The sequence below is a fragment of the Pristis pectinata genome, chromosome 19, assembly GCF_009764475.1.
Source record: "Pristis pectinata isolate sPriPec2 chromosome 19, sPriPec2.1.pri, whole genome shotgun sequence".
NCBI classification, from domain to species: domain Eukaryota; kingdom Metazoa; phylum Chordata; class Chondrichthyes; order Rhinopristiformes; family Pristidae; genus Pristis; species Pristis pectinata.
Genome location: NC_067423.1, coordinates 10543883 through 10567176, shown reverse-complemented (window position 1 = coordinate 10567176; position 23294 = coordinate 10543883). Strand labels below are relative to the sequence as shown.

General features: G+C 43.7%; 1 protein-coding gene across 2 annotated transcripts; it reads left to right on the top strand.

The window, feature by feature from the left end:
* Positions 1-521: 521 nt before the first annotated feature.
* Positions 522-22208, top strand: ankrd16 (ankyrin repeat domain 16). Of its 2 annotated transcripts, none has more exons than XM_052033927.1 (7): positions 522-1120; positions 5300-5520; positions 9676-9718; positions 12204-12312; positions 16291-16452; positions 18486-18564; positions 22037-22208. In XM_052033927.1, the coding sequence occupies exons 1-7, from the start codon at positions 783-785 to the stop codon at positions 22195-22197; spliced, it is 1113 nt and encodes a 370-aa protein (XP_051889887.1). In that variant the 5' UTR covers positions 522-782; the 3' UTR covers positions 22198-22208. The 2 variants fall into 2 exon arrangements, with proteins under 2 accessions (XP_051889887.1, XP_051889886.1); XM_052033926.1 differs by lacking the exon at positions 22037-22208 and adding an exon at positions 19882-20089.
* The last annotated feature ends 1086 nt before the right edge of the window (positions 22209-23294 follow it).

Here is a 23294-nt window from a genome sequence, read left to right as displayed (position 1 = left end):
CATGTGCAAAGATTGAGACATTTCTAGGGCATCCCCGCGAGTAATGACGCACCTCCAGGGAGTCCCTTGCAAACATTGTTGCACTTTTAGGGGACTCTGGACATTGACCAGGATTGCCCACAAATATTGATACACTCCTGATGACCCTCTGCAAACAAAGTAAACCACTAGACAATCCCCTGCAACATTGGTGCACACTCCGAGGGAATCCCTTACAAATGTTAACTCATTTCGAAGAGATCCTCTGTGAATGTTGATTCTTGTGTGAATGAAAATATCTGTTCTCTATTCGTTTCACTTTTAAATAGCGGAGCTTGGTAGGTTTTTTTTTAATCCCAATTATTTGAGGTCCTGAGTGAACAAAGTATGCCCTAATCACCAAAACATTAAACTGCCCTTTTACTTTACTCTGAGCGATGTGAATGTTTAATCCTGGGCAAGATTGTGGTCGGTCACCGGGAGTCTGGAGGAGGAGCTGAAATCCAAGAGCATGTGATGTTGGATTGAGGCAGTCAGCAGAAGGTTGCCTGTTATGAATCTCCCTGTGCCGAGTGTTAAGACATGAGTATTGCCCTCCGGGATCAGGTACCAAGGGGTCCCAACTCCACGGGAGGAATCAATGAACCTCAGGAGAGGCAAGGTTTCACATAATAGCCCATCAGAATGAGAATCCGTTGAAGCAGCAAATGAATTGGTTTACTGTCTTTGCAAGACATTAAATACTCTTTTTAGCAGCTTTTTGTTTAATCTGAACATATATTTACTTAAAACTATTCGGTAGGATGGCCCAGGAGGACCAAGTCAAGCACCTCCTCAGACTGATCCAAGAAGGGAACCTTCACCTCCTTAAAGAAGAAGTGTGCAAGTGTGAGAGTGTCAGGACTGCCATGGTAAAGGGGCACTTTGGGCGCTCGGGTGACACCGCGCTACATTATGCAGCCAGGCGTGGACACCTGGAGATCCTGAAGTACCTGGTGGAGGAGCTTGGAGCTGATGTGGAGCTGATGAACAGCGATTACAAGCGAGCCTTGCATGAGGCAGCGTCCATGGGTCACAGAGAGTGCCTGAGGTACCTGATTGCAAGAGGTGCCAGGGTGGACGCTTTGAAGAAAGCTGACTGGTGAGGGCGCCACTGTTTGACAATGTGCTTCTAGAGGAGCTATAGGTGTACCTTCTGGCCTATCAAGAGAGGCTGGATGGTTTGGGTCTGTATTCCTTGAAGTTTAGAAGAATGAGGGGTGACCTTATATTCAAACATAAGATCCTAAGAGGGCAAGGTAGGTGTTGAGACTCAAAAGCCGTGAGGTGATGTTGCAGCTCTGTAGAACTCTGGTTAGACCACACTTGGAGTATGGTGTTCGGTTCTGGTCACCTCATTATAGGATGGATGTGGAAGCTTTAGAGAGGGTGAAGAGGAGATTTACCAAGATGCTGCCTGGATTGGAGAACATGTCTTATGAGGATAGGATGAGTGAGCTAGGGCTTTTCTCTTTGGAGAGAAGGAGGATGAGAGGTGATTTGATAGAGGTGTACAAGATGATAAAAGGCATAGATCAAGTGGACAGTCAGAGACTTTTTCCCAGGGCGACAATGGCTAACACGAGGGGACATAATTTTAAGGTGATTGGAGGAAGATATAAGGGGGATGTCAGGGGTAAGTTTTTTACACAGAATGGTGGGTGTGTGGAATGCACTGCCGGCAGAGATTATGGGGGCAGATATATTAGGGATATTTAAGAGACTCTTAAATAGCCATATGAATGATAGGGAAATGGGGGGGCTATGTAGGAGGGAAGGGTTAGATAGATCTTAGAGCAGGGTAAAATGTAGGCACAACGTTGTGGGCTGAGGAGCCTGTACTGTGCTGTAATGTTCTATTTTCTATGTTAGGAGACTGCAGATGCTGGAATCTGGAGCAACAAACAAAATGCTGGAGGAACTCAGCAAGTCAGGCAGCATCTATGGAGGGAAATGGACATTCAATGTTTCAGAACGAGACCCTATATTTGGACTGATGTTGAGATGTTTTCCCTAGTGGGAGAATCTCAGACAAAGGGACATAGTTGCAAGATAACAAGATGTGCCACATAAATGATAGAAAAATGGAAGGCTATGTGGGAGGGAAGGGTTAGACAGATATTAGAGCAGGGTAAAATGTCGGCACGACACTGTGGGCCAAAGGGCCTGTACTGTGCTGTAACATTCTATGTTCTATGAGGGGCTGGTCATTTAAAACTGAAGTACATAGAAATTTCTTCTCTCAGTGAATCTCTGAGATTCTCTGCTTCTGAGGATGGTGGAGGCCAGATCATTAGGTGTATTTAAGATGGTGAGAGAGAAATATTTGCACGATGAGGTCTGGGGCATATCAGCCATGATCATATTGAATGGTGGGGCAGGCTTGAGGGAGTTGGTGGCTTACTCCTGCTGCTAGTTTCTTGTGTTCTTGTGCCTTATCTAAGTCTCATTTGCTCTGCCTCTTGTGGAAGTTTTCCTGTATTATTAGCTGTTTTCACTCCCCAGGTGGATATAACACCCTACTTTCTACACTTCCTGCTGGGTGCAAAAGATCCCATGGCAAGGAATAGCAGGTGATTTTTCCCAGTGACCCAGTCACTGCTTATCCTCAGTTGATCTGGTAACGTAGTGTAGTGATTAAGTTACTGGACAAGCAACCAGAGATCTGGTCTACTGAATCTCTCCATAGTAGTGGGGGATGTTAAGTTTACTTAATTAAATATAGCTGCAATTAAAAAATACACTATCAGCAATGGTGACCATGAAACAGGCAGATTGTTGTAAAAATCCATTTGATTAAGAGAAGGAATCTGCCATTCTGAATTGGCCTATATGTCCAGATCCACCAGTGTGGTTGAATTTCACCTGCCACCTTAGTTTGGGAACAATAAATGCCAATGCTGCCCACACATCCTCAAAAGGAAATAAAAATACTTTGTTGCTGTTTTTGGCAGTTTGCGATATACCAAGACTTCTATCTTAACAGGGGTTCCATTCCAAAAATATTCCATGTGTTGTAAGCGGCTTCTAAGGGGGGCCTCCGGATTGTGTGAAATATCCTGTATAAATACACACCCGTTAGCCTTTTTCTGAATGATCCATTTTGGATCTGGGCCCGTCAATATCTCATTTAAAATTCCCTTCCTCCCATTGAAATCTTCATTCCTTCTCTGGAGCTCCAGGCTGGCACTATTCCTTCTGCAGGCACGATAGTGTAGTGGTTAGCATAACGCTATTACAGCGCCAGTGACCCGGGTTCAATTCTGGCCATTGTCTGTAAGGAGTTTGTACGTTCTCCCCGTGTCTGCATAGGTTTCCTCTGGGTGCTCTGGTTTCCTCCCACATTCCAAAGACGTACGGGTTAGGAGCTGTGGGCATGCTATGTTGGCACCGGAAGAGTGGCGACACTTGCGGGCTGCCCCCAGCACATTCTCAGTAACGCAAAAAGATGCATTTCACTGTGTGTTTCTGTGTACATGTGACTAATAAACAAATATCTTACGTACTATGCTGCTGCTGCTGCTGCTGCAAGGTGAAGCAGCCAGCATAATCAAAGACCCCACCCACCCGGGTCATTCTCTCTTCTCTCCTCTCCCATCAGGCAGAAGATACAGGAGCCTGAGGGCACGTACCACCAGGCTCAAGGACAGCTTCTATCCCACGGTGATAAGACCATTGAATGAGATGACTCTAGACCTCACAATCTACCTTGTTGTGACCTTGCACCTTATTGTCTACCCTCAATGCACTTCCCTGTAGCTGTGACACTTTACTCTGTATTCTGTTATTGTTTTTACCCTGTACTACCTCAATGCACTGTGTAATGAATTGATCTGTACGAACGGTATGCAAGACAAGTTTTTCACTGTACCTTGGTACAAGTGACAATAATAAACCAATACCAATAATTTTCATGGCATTTCTACCCTGGGTATGTACACACATGACAATAAGTTTGAACTTGAAACTTGAACTTGAGAGGCTGCCTGACCCACTGAGTTTCACCAGCAGTTTGTTTTTGCTCCCTGTGCTTAGAATAGGCAGACACTAGGTGGTGCTCTAGTGCAACTTTGACAAAAAACACAAAACACTACAGTCACTGGAAACTGCCAACAAAGCAATCCAGTTGACAGAGAGCTTTCTGGAATATTTCTTCAGAATATGTGGCAAGGCACACTGGTGCAGCATGTAGAGTCGCTGCCTCAGTGCCAGGTTCGATTCCGACTTTAGATACCAACCATGTAGAGTTTGCATGTTCTTCCCGTGATCTCGTGGATTCTACCTGGGTGCTCCGGTTTCCTCCCACATCTCAAAGGCGTGCAGGTTGGTAGGTTAATTGGCCACTGCAAATTGCCCCTGGTCTTCAGCTGGGTGGTAGAATCTGTGGGGAGTTGATGGGATTGTGGGGAAAATAAAAAATGGGGTTCATGTATGATTAGTGTAACTGGGTGGTTGATGGTCAGTGTGGACTCAGGGGGCCAAAGGGCCTGTTTCTGTGCTGTATCTGTCTGTCACTGTGTGGTGTAGACCCCCCCAATGAGAACAATCAAACATGAACAGTGCTTAGAAAACAAAAAAACAGAACATTGGAAGAACTCAGGGGATCAAGCAGCATCTGTGGAGAGAAAAGATGTAAGCCAACATTCCGGGTCAAGACCCGACATCAGTAGGTCCTGATGCAGAGTCTCTACTCCAGAGCGTCAACTTACACCTTTTGCCTCCACAGATGTTGCTTGGTCCATTGAGTTCTTCCAGGTTCTGTTTTTCTTCTAGATTCTAGCATGTACACTGTCTTTTGTCTCAATGACACACACAAAATGCTGGAGGAACTCAGCAGGTCAGGCAGCATCCATGGAGGGAAATACACAGTCAACGTTTCGGGTCAAGACCCTTCATCAGGACTGGAAAGGAAGAGGGCAGAAGCCAGAATAAGAAGATCGGGGGAGGGGGAGGAGCACAGGCTGGCAGGTGATGGGCGAGTCCAGGTGAGGGGGAAAGGTAGGTGGTTGGGGGAGGGGGGGATGAAACGGAGTGATGTACGAAGCTGAGAGGTGATAGGTAGAAGAGGGAAGGTTTTTTCTTTTGTCTTCAGTATTTTCAAAAAGTTGGAGAATAAAGTCTGTGAAGCACATTGGAATGTTTTGTTACCTGAGATGGAGTTACATAAGTTGAAGTCAACATTGTATTGTGCCAAGTGTTACACTTACCCATTGATCTGTGATGGTTGAGAGAGAGGGAAGTCTTTCAAGTGCACAAGGTAATTTTTCTTTTCACCTTGCAGGACACCACTGATGATGGCTTGCACAAGAAAGAACCTCGAGGTGATTAAAGACCTGATTGATTCTGGAGCAAACCTGACCCTGAAAAACAAGGATGGTTGGAACTGTTTCCACATCGCTTGCCGTGAGGGCAATCCAGAAATTATCCAGTTTCTTCTCAAAGTCAGCCCAGGTATCTGGGATGTGGAGAGCAAGGTGAAGAGGACCCCCTTACACACTGCAGGTGATGTGAACTGGGGTGTATTATGGGGGTTTTAAATATAGAACATAGAACAGTAGAGCGCTAGACAGGCCATTTGGCCCACAATGTTGTACCAATCTTGATGCCAATTTATACTAAATGTCCTCCTGTGTATCATCCATATCCCTCCATTCCCTTCATATTCATCTAAAAGCCTCTTAAGCTCCACCAAACTGCCTGCTTCCACCACTACCCCTAGTAACCTATTCCAAGCACCTACCACTCTCTGTGTTTAAAAAAAACCTGCCACTCACATCACCTTTAAACTTCCCCCCTCTAACTTCAAAAGCATGTCCTCTGGTGTTTAACATTTCTACCTTGGGGAAAAGATTCCAACTGTCTACCCTATCTATGGCTCTCATAATTTTAAAAACTTCTATCAGGTCTCCCCACAGCCTAGGGAGAACATTCCAAGTTTGTCCAACCTTTCCTTATAGTTCATATGTTCTAATCCAGGCAGCATCCTGGATTAGTGTGTGGACTGGATCCTGGACTGTGGTGGGAGTTCTGCACTCCCACCACAGTCTCCACATCCTTCTTATAATGGGGAGACCAAAACTGCATACAATACTCCAAGTGCGGTCTGACTAAAGTTTTATACAGCTGCAGCATGACTCCCTTACTCTTATACTCAACACCCCTACCAATGAAGGCAAGCATTCCATATGCCTTCTTTACCACCTTATCCATTTGCGTAGCCATTTTCAGTGAACTATGGACCTGGACCCCAAGATCCCTCTGTACCCCAATGCTATTAAGGGACCTACCATTAACTGTATACTTTCTCCTACCATTCGACCTCCCAAAGTGCAACACCTCACTCTTTTACTAGATTATATTATTGTAATGTAGATCTCCACAAGTATTCATAGAGTTGTACAGCACAGAAACGGGCCCTTCGGCCCACTTGTCCATGCTGACCTTTTTGCCCATCTACACTAATGCATTGGATCAGTCTTCCCACTCACTTAAATTGAGGTAAGAGATTGGCAGAATAAGCTTGAGGGGCTGAATGACCTACTTATGCTGTCCCTAATTTAATACAGAAACAACAGAAATAGGCCATTCAGCCCCATAAGCCCATTCTACCAATCCCTTACCTAATTTAATCCACCTGCCGGGTTCCGTAACTCTTTATACTTTTGCTGACCAAGTATCAGTCAATGGGTTTTGAACTTCCCCCTGGTCTCACCAATGTTTTGAAGAGTGTTCCAGGTGTCGACTGCACTTTGTATGGACAAAGCGGTTCTGGATGTTACCACTGAGCCTCTAATCTTAAGGTTTTGCCTTTTTCTGAACTCCTCCCACCAGAAGAAATGGTCACTCTTTGCATATCCTTTCAACAAGGATGTATATTACTATTATTTAATTGTATTGGTTGCATTACCACAATAAAGGCCAAGACTTCGAGGATGAGCTGCGGTAAAACAAATGGTGATTAAGGGACTCCAGTCTTTTTAAAAGTGGGCAGAGGAAAGGCAAAGCTGAAGGAAGCAGAAGTGTAAATGATTCGATGTTCTCTCCACCCAAGTTCTACTCCCACAGTGCAAGCCTTGCTCCCTGCTAACAGAAACATGCCGCTATTACATAAAGTAATTTTGAGTTTGACAAATTCCACTACAATTGAAATGTGCACTCAAAGCTGTGCTCTTGGCCTTTGTAACCAAGAGGATCTCTGGAAATCACATTCTGAGACTATAAAACTCAAATCATTTTACTAAGAAGGAAGATTAACGAGGAATCCCCTGACAACACTTTGCTTCCCCACACTCGTGCTCTTTGGCTGCCCAACTCAGAAGATTACAGCTCATTTGGAGCATCACCTCATGGATTTGCTCTTGGCTCTGACCAAAGTAGCCATCCACTGTTTAGATGCAGCTGCAGATGCTCCAAATGAGCTGTAATCTTCTGAGTTGGGCAGCCAAAGAGCACGAGTGTGGGGAAGCAAAGTGTTGTCAGGGGATTCCTCGTTAATCTTCCTTCTTAGTAAAATGATTTGAGTTTTATAGTCTCAGAATGTGATTTCCAGAGATCCTCTTGGTTACAAAGGCCAAGAGCACTGCTTTGAGTGCACATTTCAATTGTAGTGGAATTTGTCAAACTCAAAATTACTTTATGTAATAGCGGCATGTTTCTGTTAGCACTCTAATTACCTGTGTATCACCTTTAGTGTTGTCTGTTCATGAGCCACCCTGATCATGAGTGAGCCATCCTGATCATGGGTGCACTGCCAGCCTCCCACAGCCAGGAGGCACCACAAGGTCCATGTGTACAAGACATTCTTAGTTAAGGTAAATTTCCTTTGTTTTATTGTTTAGTTCATTATTAATTGTTTGCCTTTAAAAGGGGACATTTCTGTTTAGTTCTTATTTGACAAACCTGGAGTCTCCTTGTTGGTTTTATGTAGAAAAGCCAGCAATAGCTTAAATGATCTCTTTCAAAACAAGTCCTGAAGTCATGCTTTGTTCTAGCAATGGAGGACAAGAGTATCTTGCCCCTTGATGTTGTTCCATCCCTCACTGGGATCCTGGTTGATCAATGGCCTAATTCCATAAACGAATCTTTGCCCCATATCCCCTGAAAACAGAAAAATAGAAAATAGGAACAGAGGTAGGTTATTTCAGCCCTTTGAATCTGCTCCACCATTCAAAAGGATCATGGCTAATCATCCACTTCTGTAGTCTGCCCCATTTTCTTCCCATATCCCTTAATCCCTTTGGCATTAAGAAGTGTATTACCTTCTCCCTGAGAGCATTTGGTGGTTGAACTCCACCACCTTCTGTAGAAGGAAATTACACAGGTTTCCCACCGCCTGAGTGAAAAAGATTCTCCCAACCTTGGTTCTAAATGGCATACCCCTCTCCTGAGTCTGTGACCCTGGTTCTGGACTCTCCAACCACCAAGAGCATTCTTCCTGTATCTAATCTGTCCAATCCTGACAGAATTGTATAGGTTTCTATGAAATTCTCTGGTATTCTTCTAGACTCCAGTGAACATTGGCTTGACTGACCCAATCTCTTCCCATACATCAGGTCTGCCATCCCAGGAATCACTCCACTCCCTCCAAGACCATCCTTCCTGAGATAGGGAGACCAAAACTGCGTGCAAAGTTCCATGTAGGGCTTCACCAAAGCCCTATATAACTGCAGCAAAGCATTCTTGCTCTTGTACTCAAATCCTCATGCAATGAAGGCCGACATATCACTTGCCTTCCTAGCTCCTTGCTGCCCTGAAGTGCTTACTTGCAATGACTGGTGTGTAAGATCTCGCCCAGATTTTGTTGTACCTTCCCTTTCTACACTCTTATTACCATTCTGATAATAATCAGTCTTTCTGTATTTAGAACTACATTTATCCATGTTAATCTGCATCTGCCATGCATTTGCCCACTCACCCAATTTGTCTAAATCAATTGGCATCTCTTTGTATCCTCCTTACAGCTCACAATCCCTCTCATCCCCAGCTTTGCACGATAAAGATGCTATAATCAGTTCCCTCATCTAAATCATTGATAGCTTTCATCTCAAAACTTGGGCACTTACATGTATAGAAGTGAGAATGAACTCCATTGCGGGCCCTGTGGAGGTAAAGTTACTGGTGAAATGTAGGAAAGGCTTTAGTAGGATCCTGCAAAAAGCAGTGTGATAAATGACCACATACTCTACTTAGGTGGTATTGATTGAGGGATAATAATTGGCCAGGATTAGGGAAAACACTGCTGCTCTTTAATGTTTTATGACCATCTGAGAGGGCAGACAAGGCTTTGGTTTAATGACTCATCCAAATGACAATACCTCTGACAGAACAGAACCCCCTCAATACGGCTTTGAAAGTACTATTCATGATTCGGGACTCAAATTTCTTGAATGAGATTGGAATCCGCAGCCTTCCAAGACCAAGTCTATCAAGTGGGCCACAATATATTGCTTTGTTCTTGTGTAGTGATACTTTTTCCAAAGTGGCAAATCATTTAGACACAAATTATATTGTATGTTTGACAAATCCAGTTTTAAAAAAAGTACTTGTTGAGTAGCCTTTCAGCAAGCACAATGCCCCTTTTGAGATATGGTTGTTTGTGGACAGTATAGCAAGAACAACATCAGTTGATTCAGTCCACATATTGTTTCTATTATTCAGCCATGCACGGGTGCACTGAGGCTGTGGACGTACTTCTGGAAAGGTAAGCTCCTCTTTAAAACAGGAAAGAAATCTTTCATTGGAGTGTGATCTTGAGCGACAGTGGTTCTAATAGCAGCATCCTATCTTAAGCCTTGCATAAAGACTGTGTCGAGCTCTGTAATACCGAGGTGTGGGGTCTCGGTCTGTGCATGATGCAGCCTGCTGTCACAAGCTATGCTGAATGTTTGAATTCTTGCTGCTGTGTTGTCTGCCATGCTGCTGAAGTTGCAGATGTTGCTGATGTCCTACCTTGGGGGCCCTGCAAGAGCCGTTTGTTCCATTTTGGTCCCTAGTCTACAGCCCAGTGTCAAAGGTATTCCAACTTTGCTGGCAAAGCATCTGAAATATTCAGTCTCATTTTTACCTGTGTTGAGATTTGTATCATCACAGGCATGGAATGACTGAAGTACAATTTCGGCAAAGAGGTCACTATATTTCGTGCATTTTCTTAATACTGTTGTGGCCTTGTAGGGGCAGGTTACCATCGTCACCACAACTAAGCTTTGGGTGTGATTCTCTGGCAGTATCATCATTGTCCTGTGAGCTGACAAGAGATCATTGTGTGTTGAAAACAATGGGAAATGCTTCAGATGCAGAAGGCCTGTTAGCACTATTGAAGAGGTTTATTTTGTTTGTGCAGTTTAAGAAATTATATATAGGCAAACCTGAGTGTTATTTGGTGAAAGGGTTCCTCGTCTTCAATCGCGGGAATGGGGTGTCATAGGCTAGGTCCCATTTATCACCTTTCCCAGGTTGTCAGAATTGGGGTGAGTCTTAATACCAATAGAATCAAAGCCATTTTCTGCACGAGACACGAGACTGCAGATGCTGGAATCTGGAGCGAAAAAACAGAATGCTGGAGGAACTCAGCGGGTCAGGCAGCATCTGTGGAGGGAAATGGACAGTCAATGTTTTGGGTCGAGACCCTTCGTCTGGACTCCTGTGCACAGCATGTCTGTACAAGATTTCCTGAACTACTACAATTCTTGTGGCAGTGGTGTCCACCTTAAAGTTGGATAGGGGTTTCCAATATCGATCTGAAAGTGATGGAAGAACAACAATGTATGATGATGTTTTCTTGGCCAGAAACCTGGAGCTGGTGGTGTCCTACAACTTTGCTTGTTGGTAGTACAGAGAGATAGGCTTGGTCAGTTATTGCATTGCATCCTGATGCATCCTGCATCCTACTTTGAGAGACATGAGGTTCATATGGTTAACAATGCAGGAGGGTATGGACTCTCTCTCTTAAAGATGTTTAGTCTCACACCTGCTTTGTCCACCAGCCCAAATCAGAACATTGGTAAATTGGTTTATTATTGTCGCATGTACTGAGGTACAGTGAAAAACTTGTCTTGCATACCATTCATAAGATCAATTCATTACAGTAGTGCATTGAGGTGTACAAGGCAAAACAAGAATGCAGAATAAAGTGTAACAGCTACAGAGAAAGTGCCGCGCAGGCAGACAATAATGTCTGGGATGGTGGGATCTTTGATTGTGCTGGCTGCTTTACCAAGGCAGCAAGAAGTGTAGATCTCCTGGTGTGAGTTGCTTCACTATCAGTGGAAAGTTCCTCCAGCATCATGGATTAAAACCACAATGATGCTGGAGGAACTCAGCAGGCCAGGCAGCGTCTGTGGAGAAAAGAGGCAGTCAACGTTTTGGTTGACAGAGAGCCCTACCACTGGTGGTGCTCCACCCCAGCGGGTGCACTGCCATACACGGGAATGCTGGGGTCGCAGGTATCAACAGGGTTGGCAGCACCCGAGAAGGTGGGATATAGGAACGTGGATCAGGCAGAAAATGCTGGAAATACTCAGCAGGTCAGGCAGCATCTGCAGAGAGACAAGCAGAGTTAATTTGTCAAAGCACCTGAATCCAGTGATGATAAAAGGTCAAGGACCTGAAGCAGTAACTCCACAGATGCTCTCTGGCCTGCTGAACATATCCAGCGCTTTCAATTTCATATTTTCAGCATCCTGCAGTATTTTGATTTAGTACAAAGGAAGAGGAGATATCTATTTCGCCACTTGAATCCATTTCCCCATTCAATGAGATTGTGGCCGATCTGTGACTTAATTCCAGATACCTGCCTTTTTGCCATATCCTCGAACACATTTCGTGATCAAAAATCTATCGCTCAAATTTTAAAATAACAGTTGACCTAGGATCAATAGGCTTTTGTGAAAGAGACTTACAAATTTCTGCCACCCTCTGCATGTAAAAGTGCTTCTCAACTTCACTTCTGAAAGGCATAGCTGTGATCTTTAGGTTCTGCCTCTAACCCTATAGTCTCTACCAGTGTGAATGATTTCTCTCCATCTCCCCTGTTCCCCTTAATATCTCGAAAACTGGTTTGAGCTCAGTAATCTTCCATTCCACAAGTGTGAACAACTTACTGCATTGTGCATTGTGAATGTCTTTTTATTTATTTACTAGAAGATCAGGAGCTGCTGCTTTGAAATGTTGTTCTCAATTGTTTGTAGATGTGGTTACGGACCAGATGCTAAAGACAGCTGTGGTGTTACACCATTCATGGACGCTGTGCAGAATGGCCACATCAGAATTGCAAAGCTGTTGTTACAGAAGCACAGGGTGAGTTGAGACCAGACTGCAGCTAACTGGAATGTAGGGCCTGTTGGGTTACAGGGTGGGGATGTGTTGTGAAGTTCACCTCTTGAGCATAAGTACAGGAGGACATCATTCGCCCCTTCTAGCATGTGGAACAGAGCTGAAAGTTGTCATAGCATTGGCATGCATTATCCTTTCCACAGAACTTACAGCACAGAAACAGGCCATTGGCCAGCTGGACCAGGCCTGTGTTTATGCTCCAGAAAAGCCTCCTCCCATGGCTTTTTATATCAGGCTTTCAGCATATCTGTGTACGTTCATGCACGAACCACACTTTTGAGAGTTCAACATTCTAACAACTCTTGAAGGGAACCTTCTCTTGAATTCTCCTTGTATGTTTTTTTCTGCTGATTATTTTATATTTATGACCTCTGGTTGTGTCTCCCTCACAAGTGGAAATATTTCTCTTTACCCCATCAAACCCCTTTATAATCTTAACAACTTCTATTGGTCACCAATTTTGTGTGTTAAATATGCACAGACATAGGGTGAGGTGTGGAGGACCTTGGCACGTACAAACTGTACTCCCATTTATCTTAAATGTGGCATGACTGGTTGACAGACTCGTTAAAAACACCCACAGATGCTCACTTAAGAAAGTATTGAATGTAAGAGCAAGGAGGTTATGACAGAAATGTATACAGCAGAACTCTGATAATTCGCTGATCAACTATTTGGAAATCACAATGATTTGGTATCTGACTCACAGTGTGTTGATTCCCATGTTCCTTTAACACTCCGGGGCCCTAGTTCCTGAATTCCCTTTAAACACATCTGGTTCTGTTTCCCTCACTTCTTTGAAACTTACTGGGTTCACTGGAAAATGTATTCTTCTGCGAAGTAACATCTTGGTAATGGTATTGGTTTATTATTGTCACTTGTACCGAGATACAGTGAAAAACTTGTCTTGCATACCGATCGTACACATCAATTCATTACACAGTGCAGTTACATTGAGTTAGTACAGAGTTCATTGATGTAGTACAGGTAAAAACAATAACAGTACAGAGTAAAGTGTCACAGCTACAGAGAAAGTGCAGTGCAAGTAGACAATAAGGTGCAAGGTCACAACAAGGTAGATTGTGAGGATTAAAAGTATGTGGGATTATTAATAAGAATAACATACAATAATTCAGAAAATCTGCTAGTCCCAGGCTTGTCGGATTAACTGAATTGTAATGTACAAAACTAGTTAGACCACAGTGAAAGTACCATGAATGGTTCTGGTTGCCACTGGCAAAGGTGCAGGGAAGCTGAGGAGAGATTTAACTGACGTGTATATAATTATAAGGGGCTGAGGTCAGGTGAAGAGAAAAGTCATACTTCCATTAACAAAAGAATCAAAAACCAGGGGGTATAGGTTTAAAATAATTGGTGGAAGGATTAGCAGGGAGATGAGGAAAATCTTTTTCACTCAGAGAGTGGTAAGGGTCAGGAACACCCTTTTGATAGGGTAGTAGAACAGAAGCCCTCATCACATTCAAACAGAATTTGGATGTGTACTGGAAAAGTCCTGACCTGCAGGGCTACGGACTGAGTGTTGGAAGGTGCGATTCAGCTGAATGGATTAATTTCAACCAGATGCAATGGGTTAAACAGCCTCCTTCTGAGTCATACATTTTCTGTAATCCATGTATGGTGTTGATGGTGTTTAATTTAAGAGCAAATGCTTGTAGCTCAAAAAAAATTGACAAGAATTTTGTGCAGTTCATTGAAGCAACAACATTGCGCATAATTCTCTGTCCATTTTTAAGATAGCTGTTAATCAGACAAAACCAATTGTAAAGTTACATCATGCCTGTAGCACAGAGGTGTATCATTGTTCCCAGGAAAAGGGAATCAAAAACCTGAGGGCATAGGTTTAAGGTAACAACATTTAAAAGACACCTGGACAGGTACATGGATAGGAAAGGTTTAGAGGGATACGGGCCAAACACAGGCAAATGGGACTAGCTTAGATGGGCATCTTGGTCGGCATGGACAAGTTGGGCCGAAGGTCCTGTTTCCATGATGTATAACTCTATGATTCTACTTATCCCAATAGGTCTGTGGTGAATTTAATATTCACACAAAGTCATTCATCTCAGAAGGGAAGGGGTGGGGGTGAAGAGGAGTGTTAAATTATGAGGGGTATAGATAGGGTGAATGCATGCAGGCTTTTCCCCCTAAGGTTGGGTGCAACTAGAACTAGAGGACATAGGTTTAGGGTGAAAGGTGAAATATTTAAGGGGAATCTGAGGGGAAACTTCTTCACTCAGAGGATGGTGAGAGTGTGGAACAAGCTGCCAGCAGAAGTGGTGGATGCGGGTTCAATTGTAACATTTAAGAGAGGTTTGGATAGGTACATGGATGGAAGGGGTTTGGAGGGATATGGTTCAGGTGCAGGTAAATGGGAACTAGGCAGAAGGTCAGGTCGGCATGGACTAGTTGGGCCGAAGGGCCTGTTTCTGTGCTGCAGTGCTTTGTCTAACTCCAACAGCATGTTGCACTGTTCCCTCCTCCCCTTTGTCTCCTGTTGTTCCTTTCTCTTTTCCCCAAAGGTATGGTGACATGGTGGTTAAAATACTGGATTATTGTCCAGATGTCTGGACCATTAATCCAGCAGCATGTTCAAATCCCACCACAGCAACAGAGGAATTTAAATTCAAGCAATTAAAATAAATCTGGAATTTATAGCTTATTTTGCTGATGAAATCACTGGATTATCAGGGGAAAAAAAATTCCATCTTGTCCAGTCTTGTCTATATATGATTCCACACTAGTTTATTGCTGGCACAGTGATGCAGTCAGTAGATCTGCTACCTCACAATGTCAAAGAGCTGGTGTTCAGTGCTGACCATGGATGCTGAGTTTGCACGCTCTCCCTGTGACCACATGGGTTTCTTCCCACATCTTAAAGATACGCATGTTGTTAGGTTAACTGGCCACTGTAAATTGCCCTTAGTATGTGGATGAGTGGTAGAATGGAAGTTGATGAGAATGTGGGATTAATGTAGGAATAGTGTAGGTGGCTGATGGTTGATGCTGACTTGGTGGGCTAAAGGGCTTATTTCTGTGCCGTATCTTTCTAAGGTAAGATATCTTTATTAGTCACATGTACGTGGAAACACACAGTGAAATGCATCTTTTGCGTAGGGTGTTCTGGGGGCAGCCGGCAAGTGTCGCCACGCTTCCGGCGCCAACATAGCATGCCCACAACTTCTTAACCAGTACGTCTTTGGAATGTGGGAGGAAACCCACGCGGACATAAGGAGAGCGTACAAACTCCTTACTTTTAGCTGCGGGAATTGAACCTGGGTCACTGGAACTGTAATAGCTAACCACTACTCTACCGTGCCTGCCCGGATAACTCTTACTTGCTTCCTCACTTGAAGCCCAATTGCTGGCAACACCCCCACCCAGTGAATGTAATAAAAACCACATGGATGAGTGGCACAGCAGTTACTGCTGCTACCTCAAGCTCCAGAGACCCAGGTTCGACCCTGATCTCGGGTGGCGTTGCCTGTCTGATCTTTGCGCGTTCTCCCTGTGACCACACGAGTTTCTGCAGGAGCTCCGGTTTCCTCCCACATCCCACTGCGTATTGGTGGGTTAATTGGTTACTGTAAATTACCTTAGGTAAGTGGCAAATAAATCAAAGGGGAGCTGATGGGTAAGTGAGAGAGAGCAAGTTGCAGTCCACAGGGAAAATAAGAACACAGGGAGTGGGACTGATGGGATTGCTCTGTTAGAAACAAGCAGGGACCCAATGGGCTGAATAGCCTCCTTCTGTGTCTTAAAGTAAGTAGGTAATCTAGCTTCCCCTTAAATGCATCATTGCCATTCTCCTCAGCTGCTTTATATGGCAGACATTCTGAGCACTCTTTGGTATGGGGACCAGACAGGTTGGAAATTCTGCAGCTCAATCATTGTGGTGATCCACAAACCTGCTGTCTATTTCAGGCCAATATCTCAGCCACAGATGCGCTGGGGGCACAGTCGCTGCATCGAGCTGCAGTAACAGCACAGGACAAAGCTATTCACTTCCTGGTGGTGGAGCTTGGTGTGAATGTAAATGAGAGAGCCACGGATCTGAAGCTAACAGCCCTGCATTATGCAGCCAAGGTCAGTTGTGAAGCGATCAATGGCAGGAGAACTGTTGTTCTGACTGGGTTACAGAGCAGCAACACACAGAAAATCCATTTGAAACTGGATGATCCTCTATAACACTCAGAAATACATTCCTCTTTTCCCGTTAAAATGTCATTTTGGTTAAAGTGTTGCAAAAACATTCGGTAATACAAGGGGACTGCAGCATTCAATGTGACACAAATGGGGATTCCTGGTTTGCTGTTGTGCTGTTTTTATTAACTTATGGTGAATCTGTTTTAAAAATGACATTGTCCATCTGTGTCACAGGGATGCCTTGGTGAAATTTCCTCCTGTGGCAGCCGTTCTGTGGTTAGCCAATCCATATGACTGATTGCAAGGTGCTTGAGCATTGTACAACACTGTGGCTGTCTGTGTGCTCTACTTATTCACTACAATTGTCTGGCCTGAATCTGTTTTCATTATTGATTTGTACTGATGTCTGGCTTACCATGATACAGCCCACTGCTTGTTGCCATGGAATCGTACCAGGGCTATTTAAGGGAATTTTTCCTGGTCGGAGAAATCCAAAAGTCTGGTTTGCAGTCTTGTCAGGAGCTAAGCTCACTGGTTGGTGGGTGAAGATCCCACTGAGAGAATACTTCATTCTGAAACCATCACCTGTTGTTTGCTGAATTGTTAGTCTGCATGTAAATTGGTAATTGGTTTATTATTGTCATATGTACTGAAGTACAGTGAAAAACTTTGTTTTGCATGCCATCCATATAGGTCATTTCATCACATCAGTACATCAAGGTAGTGCAGAGGGAAAAGCGATAACAATGCAGAATAAAGTGTTATAGTTACAGAGAAAGTGTAGTGCAGGCAGACAATAAAGTGCAAAGCCATGACGAGGTAGATTGGAGGTCAAGAGTCCATCTTATCGTACAAGGGGACCGTTAAATGGTCTTGTTATTGCGGTGTAGAAGCTGTCCTTGAGCCTGGTGGTACGTGCTTTCAGGCTTTTGTATCTTCTGCCCAGTGGGAGGGGGATCAGATTCTGCCTGTTACAAACCATCCTCACACTCACAGAACCTGCATTTGCTTTGGCACTGAGGGGCTCCCAAAGCATAAACCTTTTCTCTTCAGTCAACGTGTACAAAAGGTGGGCTTTTTAGAGCATTGTCAACTGGAATTTGGGGCAGTAACTTAGGTATTTCTTTAAGGTTGATAGTTAAGATTGATAATAGCCTGTGTTAAAATAATGGTAATTATAAAATCTGGGCTATGGTCACTGTTGGTACATATATAAACCAACTACCAGTGAAGATCTATAATTATATTCATTTAACATCTTTTATATGATTGGATGGTGGGTTATCTGTATAAAGATAACTTTGTAAGAATTACCTTATGTGTGCCTGACAAACTAACATTTCAATTCCCTATTATGTGGTTAACCTGGATTTTCAGGAAGCGTTTAGAAAGGTTCCACACATAAGATTTTAATTAAACTGAAAGCTGCAGTAATCCCTTGGTTAATGGGATACCCTGTGCCAAGGCAGGACTTCTTGGCCACCCACTCTAACTCATCCCTGAGGTCATCTTCCTAAGTCAGGGTTAATTAGGCACACAGCCCGGGCTCTCGGCAAGATCCTGCGGTGAAGAGGAAGCCCGCCTATGAAGTTAAGGGAAATGGGAACATGCTGGTCTATATGCAGCAGTTTACGTGTCTGCCACATCCTTTGAAAAAGCAGAAATGGGCTGAAGGGTAGGAACAAGAGTCCTGGTGACTACTGCTTTGTCAGTGTGAGGAGAGCAGGAGACTAATATTAGTGTTCAACAGGGTGAAAGGATGGACTCCTGCCTGTAATGTTTTTTTGAATGTATTGACAATGTAGTAGTGTAATTTTACGCATAAATTTTATAGCGGTGTGTACATGTGCTTTATTGAAAATTAGAAACTCTCTTTGTATGCTTTTTAGAGTAAATGTCTACCACAAACAGCTCACAGGCAGAAGATTAAGCGACTTGCTGGCAAACCAAACTTGTTTTTTTTATCTTTGAAGGAAGGGCACAGTGGCACCCTAGAGACGCTACTCACATTAGGAGCTGACGTGCATGCAAAGGATTTCAAAGGTCGCTCTGGTGAGATCTTTCATTTTAATTCCTTAAGAAGCTAAACAAAAGTAAGTGTAGACACTGACGTCCTCCTTTTAGCTGCTTCTTTACCACACTAATCTATGGTATCCACCAGCACACTTTCATGGCCACTAAATAACAGAGGACTGGAGTTGGATACTGAAAATAATATTATGGTTTATTGATAAGATAAGATATCTTTATTAGTCACAGGTACATCGAAACACACAGTGAAATGCATCTTTTGCGTAGGGTGTTCTGGGGGCAGCCGGCAAGTGTCGCCACACTTCCGGCGCCAACATAGCATGCCCACAACTTCCTAACCCATACATCTTTGGAATGTGGGAGGAAACCGGAGCACCCGGAGGAAACCCACACAGATATAAGGAGAACGTACAAACTCCTTACAGATAGCTGTGGGAATTGAACTCGGGTCACTGGAATTGTAATAGCCTTATGCTAACCAACTGGGTATTGGGTTATTGGGTAACCAACTGAACTGATCAGTTGTCCATCACTAGATTGACAGGACTATGGACCATTGTTGGTAAGAAAGGCAGGAAGGGGGCTGGGATTTACTTGGTTTCATCTTTTCACATGGCCACTCAGCTGTGACCAATGCCATGGTTCGCAGTGTTCAAAATACTTAGAGCAGTGTTTGTTGTGTGTGAGCAATGCAGCGGGAGAACTCCAGAGGGATTGCATACAGAGAGGAATTGTACAATTAGACAAGTTTTTTTATTATTATAATTTGCAGTTTATTGTTGCATCTCTTTAAAAAGGAGAGGACTCCTGATTCGATTTCACTGCCAATTTGTGTATTCATCACTCAGGAAGAGATGAAACAAAGGGATATAATAAGATTTAAACCAGATTTTTTTCCTCATTAACAAAAAAAAGGCTGGCTCAGATCTGAGAAGGAGGAGTCCTTGAACTTGGTTGTTTTGGCAGGGTGTCGGCAGGAATTTCCACCCTCCGACTCCATGACAACCTAACTTCGTGAGCTGCTCGAGAAAGGGAAGTGGGACACAAGAGCCAGCACTGCAGCAACAGAAGACCTCGCCTACATCGTTTAATGAGCCAGGTTGGCTCCAAAGCCAAATGCAACCACCCTGGCTCTTTAAACCATGGGGGGAGGTTCTTTTTAAGCCTTAAACTACATAACAAATTAATTGAATTTCCTTACAACATAGAAGGAGCCCATTCAGCCTATCAATTCTATACTGGCTCTCAGAGTAATCCCATTCCACACTAATTATCTCTGTAACCTATTCTCACTTTCCCATCATCTCCCTTTGCCTCAATTCTACCACTCACCAACAGATTTGGGGCATTTTGCAGTGGCCAATTCATCTATCAACCAGCACATCTCCAGGATGTGGGAGGAAACCGGAGCACCTGGAGTAAACCAGCATGATCATAAGGAAAATGTGCAAACTCAACACAGACAATACCAGAGATCAGGATTGAACCCGGGCTGCTGCTCTATAGCTGTGCCACGGTGAGCAGAGGCTTCACTAAGCTCACTTCCTTTCATAGGATCAGAGACCTATGGTACAAAAGATAGCCATTTGGCTCGTCATGTCCATGCTGTCCAGAAATAGGGCTGTTTAAGTTTCTCCTACTTCCCAGCTCTCATTCCATAGCCCTATAGGTGTTGACTTTGAGTGCTCATCAAGTTGGCTAATAAATCTGATGAGTTTCTGGCTTCATCATCCTTTCAGGCTGAGTTCCAGTTTCCACTACTTGAGTGGAAAAAAAAGTCCTCAGCTCCACTCCAATCCCTCCATCAAGTTGTCATCAGGCAGCCCTTTCAGACAAGGATGATTTTCCTCCAGTTCCGCAGGTTCCGAGATGGCTGAAAACCTCTATGCAAAGTCCCCAGTCTCTGCCACGTGTGGAGTGGGTAGGTGAGGAAGAACGCTCCTTCCGCTGTTTGTGAATAGTCTTCACGTGCTCCTGTCACGTAGCCCCAGGATGATCAGTGCCTTCCCAATTGCTTCTCCTCCATTTTGAGCAGTTATGGGCGAGGGATCCCCACGGGTTAGTGAGGATGATACATTGAGGATGTCCCCACCATGGAGGACATCTTCAGAATCAGATTTATTATCACTGACTTGTATGATGTGAAATGTGTTGTTTTGCAGCAGCAGCAGTAGAGTGCAAAGACATAATGCATCCATCACTAAGGACCCTCACCATCCGGGAAATGCCCTCTTCTCATTACTACCATTGGAGAGGAGTTTACAGGATCCCAAAGATCCACACTCAATGATTCAAGAACAGCTTCTTCCCCTCCGCCATCAGATTTCTGAATGGTCCATGAACACTACCTGGTTATTCCTTTTCTTTTTGCACTATTAATTTATTTTTGTAATTTATAGTAATTTTATGTTTTCACACTGTAATGCTGCCACAAAACAACAAATTTCACATCATATGAATCAGTGATAATAAATCTGATTCTAATTCTGAATTTTCCAAGGAAACAGTGATAATGTCCTTGAAGCATTTTCTTTTCTCCTCTGGGAAACCTCTTCATGTGACAGAGCTCAGAGTGCAGTGCTTGTTTTGGGAGTGTGGTATCGGGCATGTGATGGACAATGCGACCCACTCAATAGAGCAGGTTGAGTGTGATCAGATTTAATTCTGGCGATGCTGGCTTGGAAAGGACACTCGTGTTGATTTGCCTCTCCTTGCAATCAACTTGGCGGTCTGTGCACACTCAGCAATGATGGTATTTCTCCATCTCTTTGGCTGATGCCTCCTTGGCCCAACCATGGGGACCAAGGAAGCAAAGGCAGTGGGATGTCAATCTCCGATAGAAAAGTGGCAGGTCTAAGAGTGATACATGGAAGGATTGGAAAGAACTATGCTGTCTGCCTTTCTCTTGGAAGTGACTGCACATTTAATAACTTTAAAAAAAGTCAGCTCAAGGAAGAATAAAAGTTGAAATATATAAGAAAAATAAAACGTGAATGCAAAAATAGGAGTCAGAAAAGAAAGCAGTGTTTACATTTTTGTGTTGAGTAGTTTAAATATGTTTCTGATCGTGCAAAGTGTCATCGGTGACTTGGTTGTTAGTTCACACATGTCTGAGTCAAAACATTGTAGATTCAAGTTTCACTTCCAGAATCTCAAGCAGTGAATTTAGACAGTTTGATGAAGTACTGAGGCAGATTTGTATTGTCGGATGTGCTGCCTTTCAGAAGATTTGTTGAACCATGGTCTGTCTACTTTCTTGGATGCTTGTAAAAGGTAAAAGGTTTGAAGAAGTGCTGGGGACTTTTGCTAGTGTTCCTGGAAATATTTATTCCTCAACCAACATCAGTGAAACAATTGTCTGGTCAGCATTGTTTATGGTATGGGAGTTGCTGTTCAGGAATTGGCTGTTGCGTCTCCTAAAGTGACTACACTTCAAAATAACCGGCTGTCCTAAGATAAGAAACAACATAATTGTAAGTTCTTTCTCTTACAGCTTTACACATGGCCTGTGCAGGTCAGCATGCCAAGTGTATAAGGCTACTAGTCGACACTGGGCTGACTGATTCTCCAGATAACACAGGAACACTAGCAAGCCAACTGCTCAAGAAACCCGAAGCACTCAAGGTTCTGGAAGATGTGACTGACATTAAATGAAAGATATTTAACCAATCTCCTTTGCAGTGATTTCTTTCTACCCAGTGCTGCAACTATGGTTCAGATGTCTACAAACATGTTTCTCAATCCCATTCAGTCTCTTACCCGAGGACACAGAGCTCAAGAAAGACCTTCCCAACAATCATAACCCTCCACCTCCCCCTCCTCACCCACTCCTCCGCTGCTTTCTTTTTGGTAGTTTCCAGCATTGAAACGTACAAAGTGACAGGATGGATATACGGAGGATACTTCCGCTGGAGTCTAGATCCAGGAGTCAACAGATTAAGGGGTAGGCCATTTGGAGCTGAACTGAGGAGAAAGCCCTTAACTCAAAGGGTGGTTAATCTTTGGAATTCTCTTCCTTGGAGGGTGGGGGAGGTTCAGTCATTGATTGCATGAAAAACTGAGAGCTATACGTTTCTGGACGTTGGAGGGATCAAGAGATGTGAGTAGAAGACAGGAAAATAGTATCGAGGTGGAAGATCAGCCATAATTCACTGAATCATGGAGCAGACACAAGGGGCTTTTTCTGCTATTTCTTGTCGGTATTTGTTTTAGTTCTGGTGACCATGAACCAACCGGATTGTGCTTGGGAAAAATAAATGCCTGGTTCACAGACGTCCTGCAGGGAAGGAAATCGTCTGCCCTTCCTTGGACAGACCCAGGTGTGACTTCAGATCATCAGCACCATTGAGTCTTTACTGCTCTCTGATGCATCCTGGCGGGGAATCCAATTGTACACAACCGTCGCCTTTCAAAGACTGTAACAGTTCAACAACTTTCACACCATCTGTTAGGATTGTGAGGAATATATTACTATAAATGAAGCTAACAGAAAACAGTCAGGATAAACTGATAATTTTCAGGCTGGCAAGTTGTAACTTGTAGATTCCCAGAGGAATCAGTGCTGGGTCTGCAACTATTTGTTGTCAATATGACAACTAAAACATGAGGGTGTAGTTTTAAGGTGAGAGGTAGGAGGTGTGGAGAGGATCAGAGGGGATAGTTTTTCATGCAGAGCGTGGTTGATATCTGAACGCACTGCCAGAGGAGATGGTGGAGGCAGATACAGTCACAGCATTTAAGAGACATCCCTA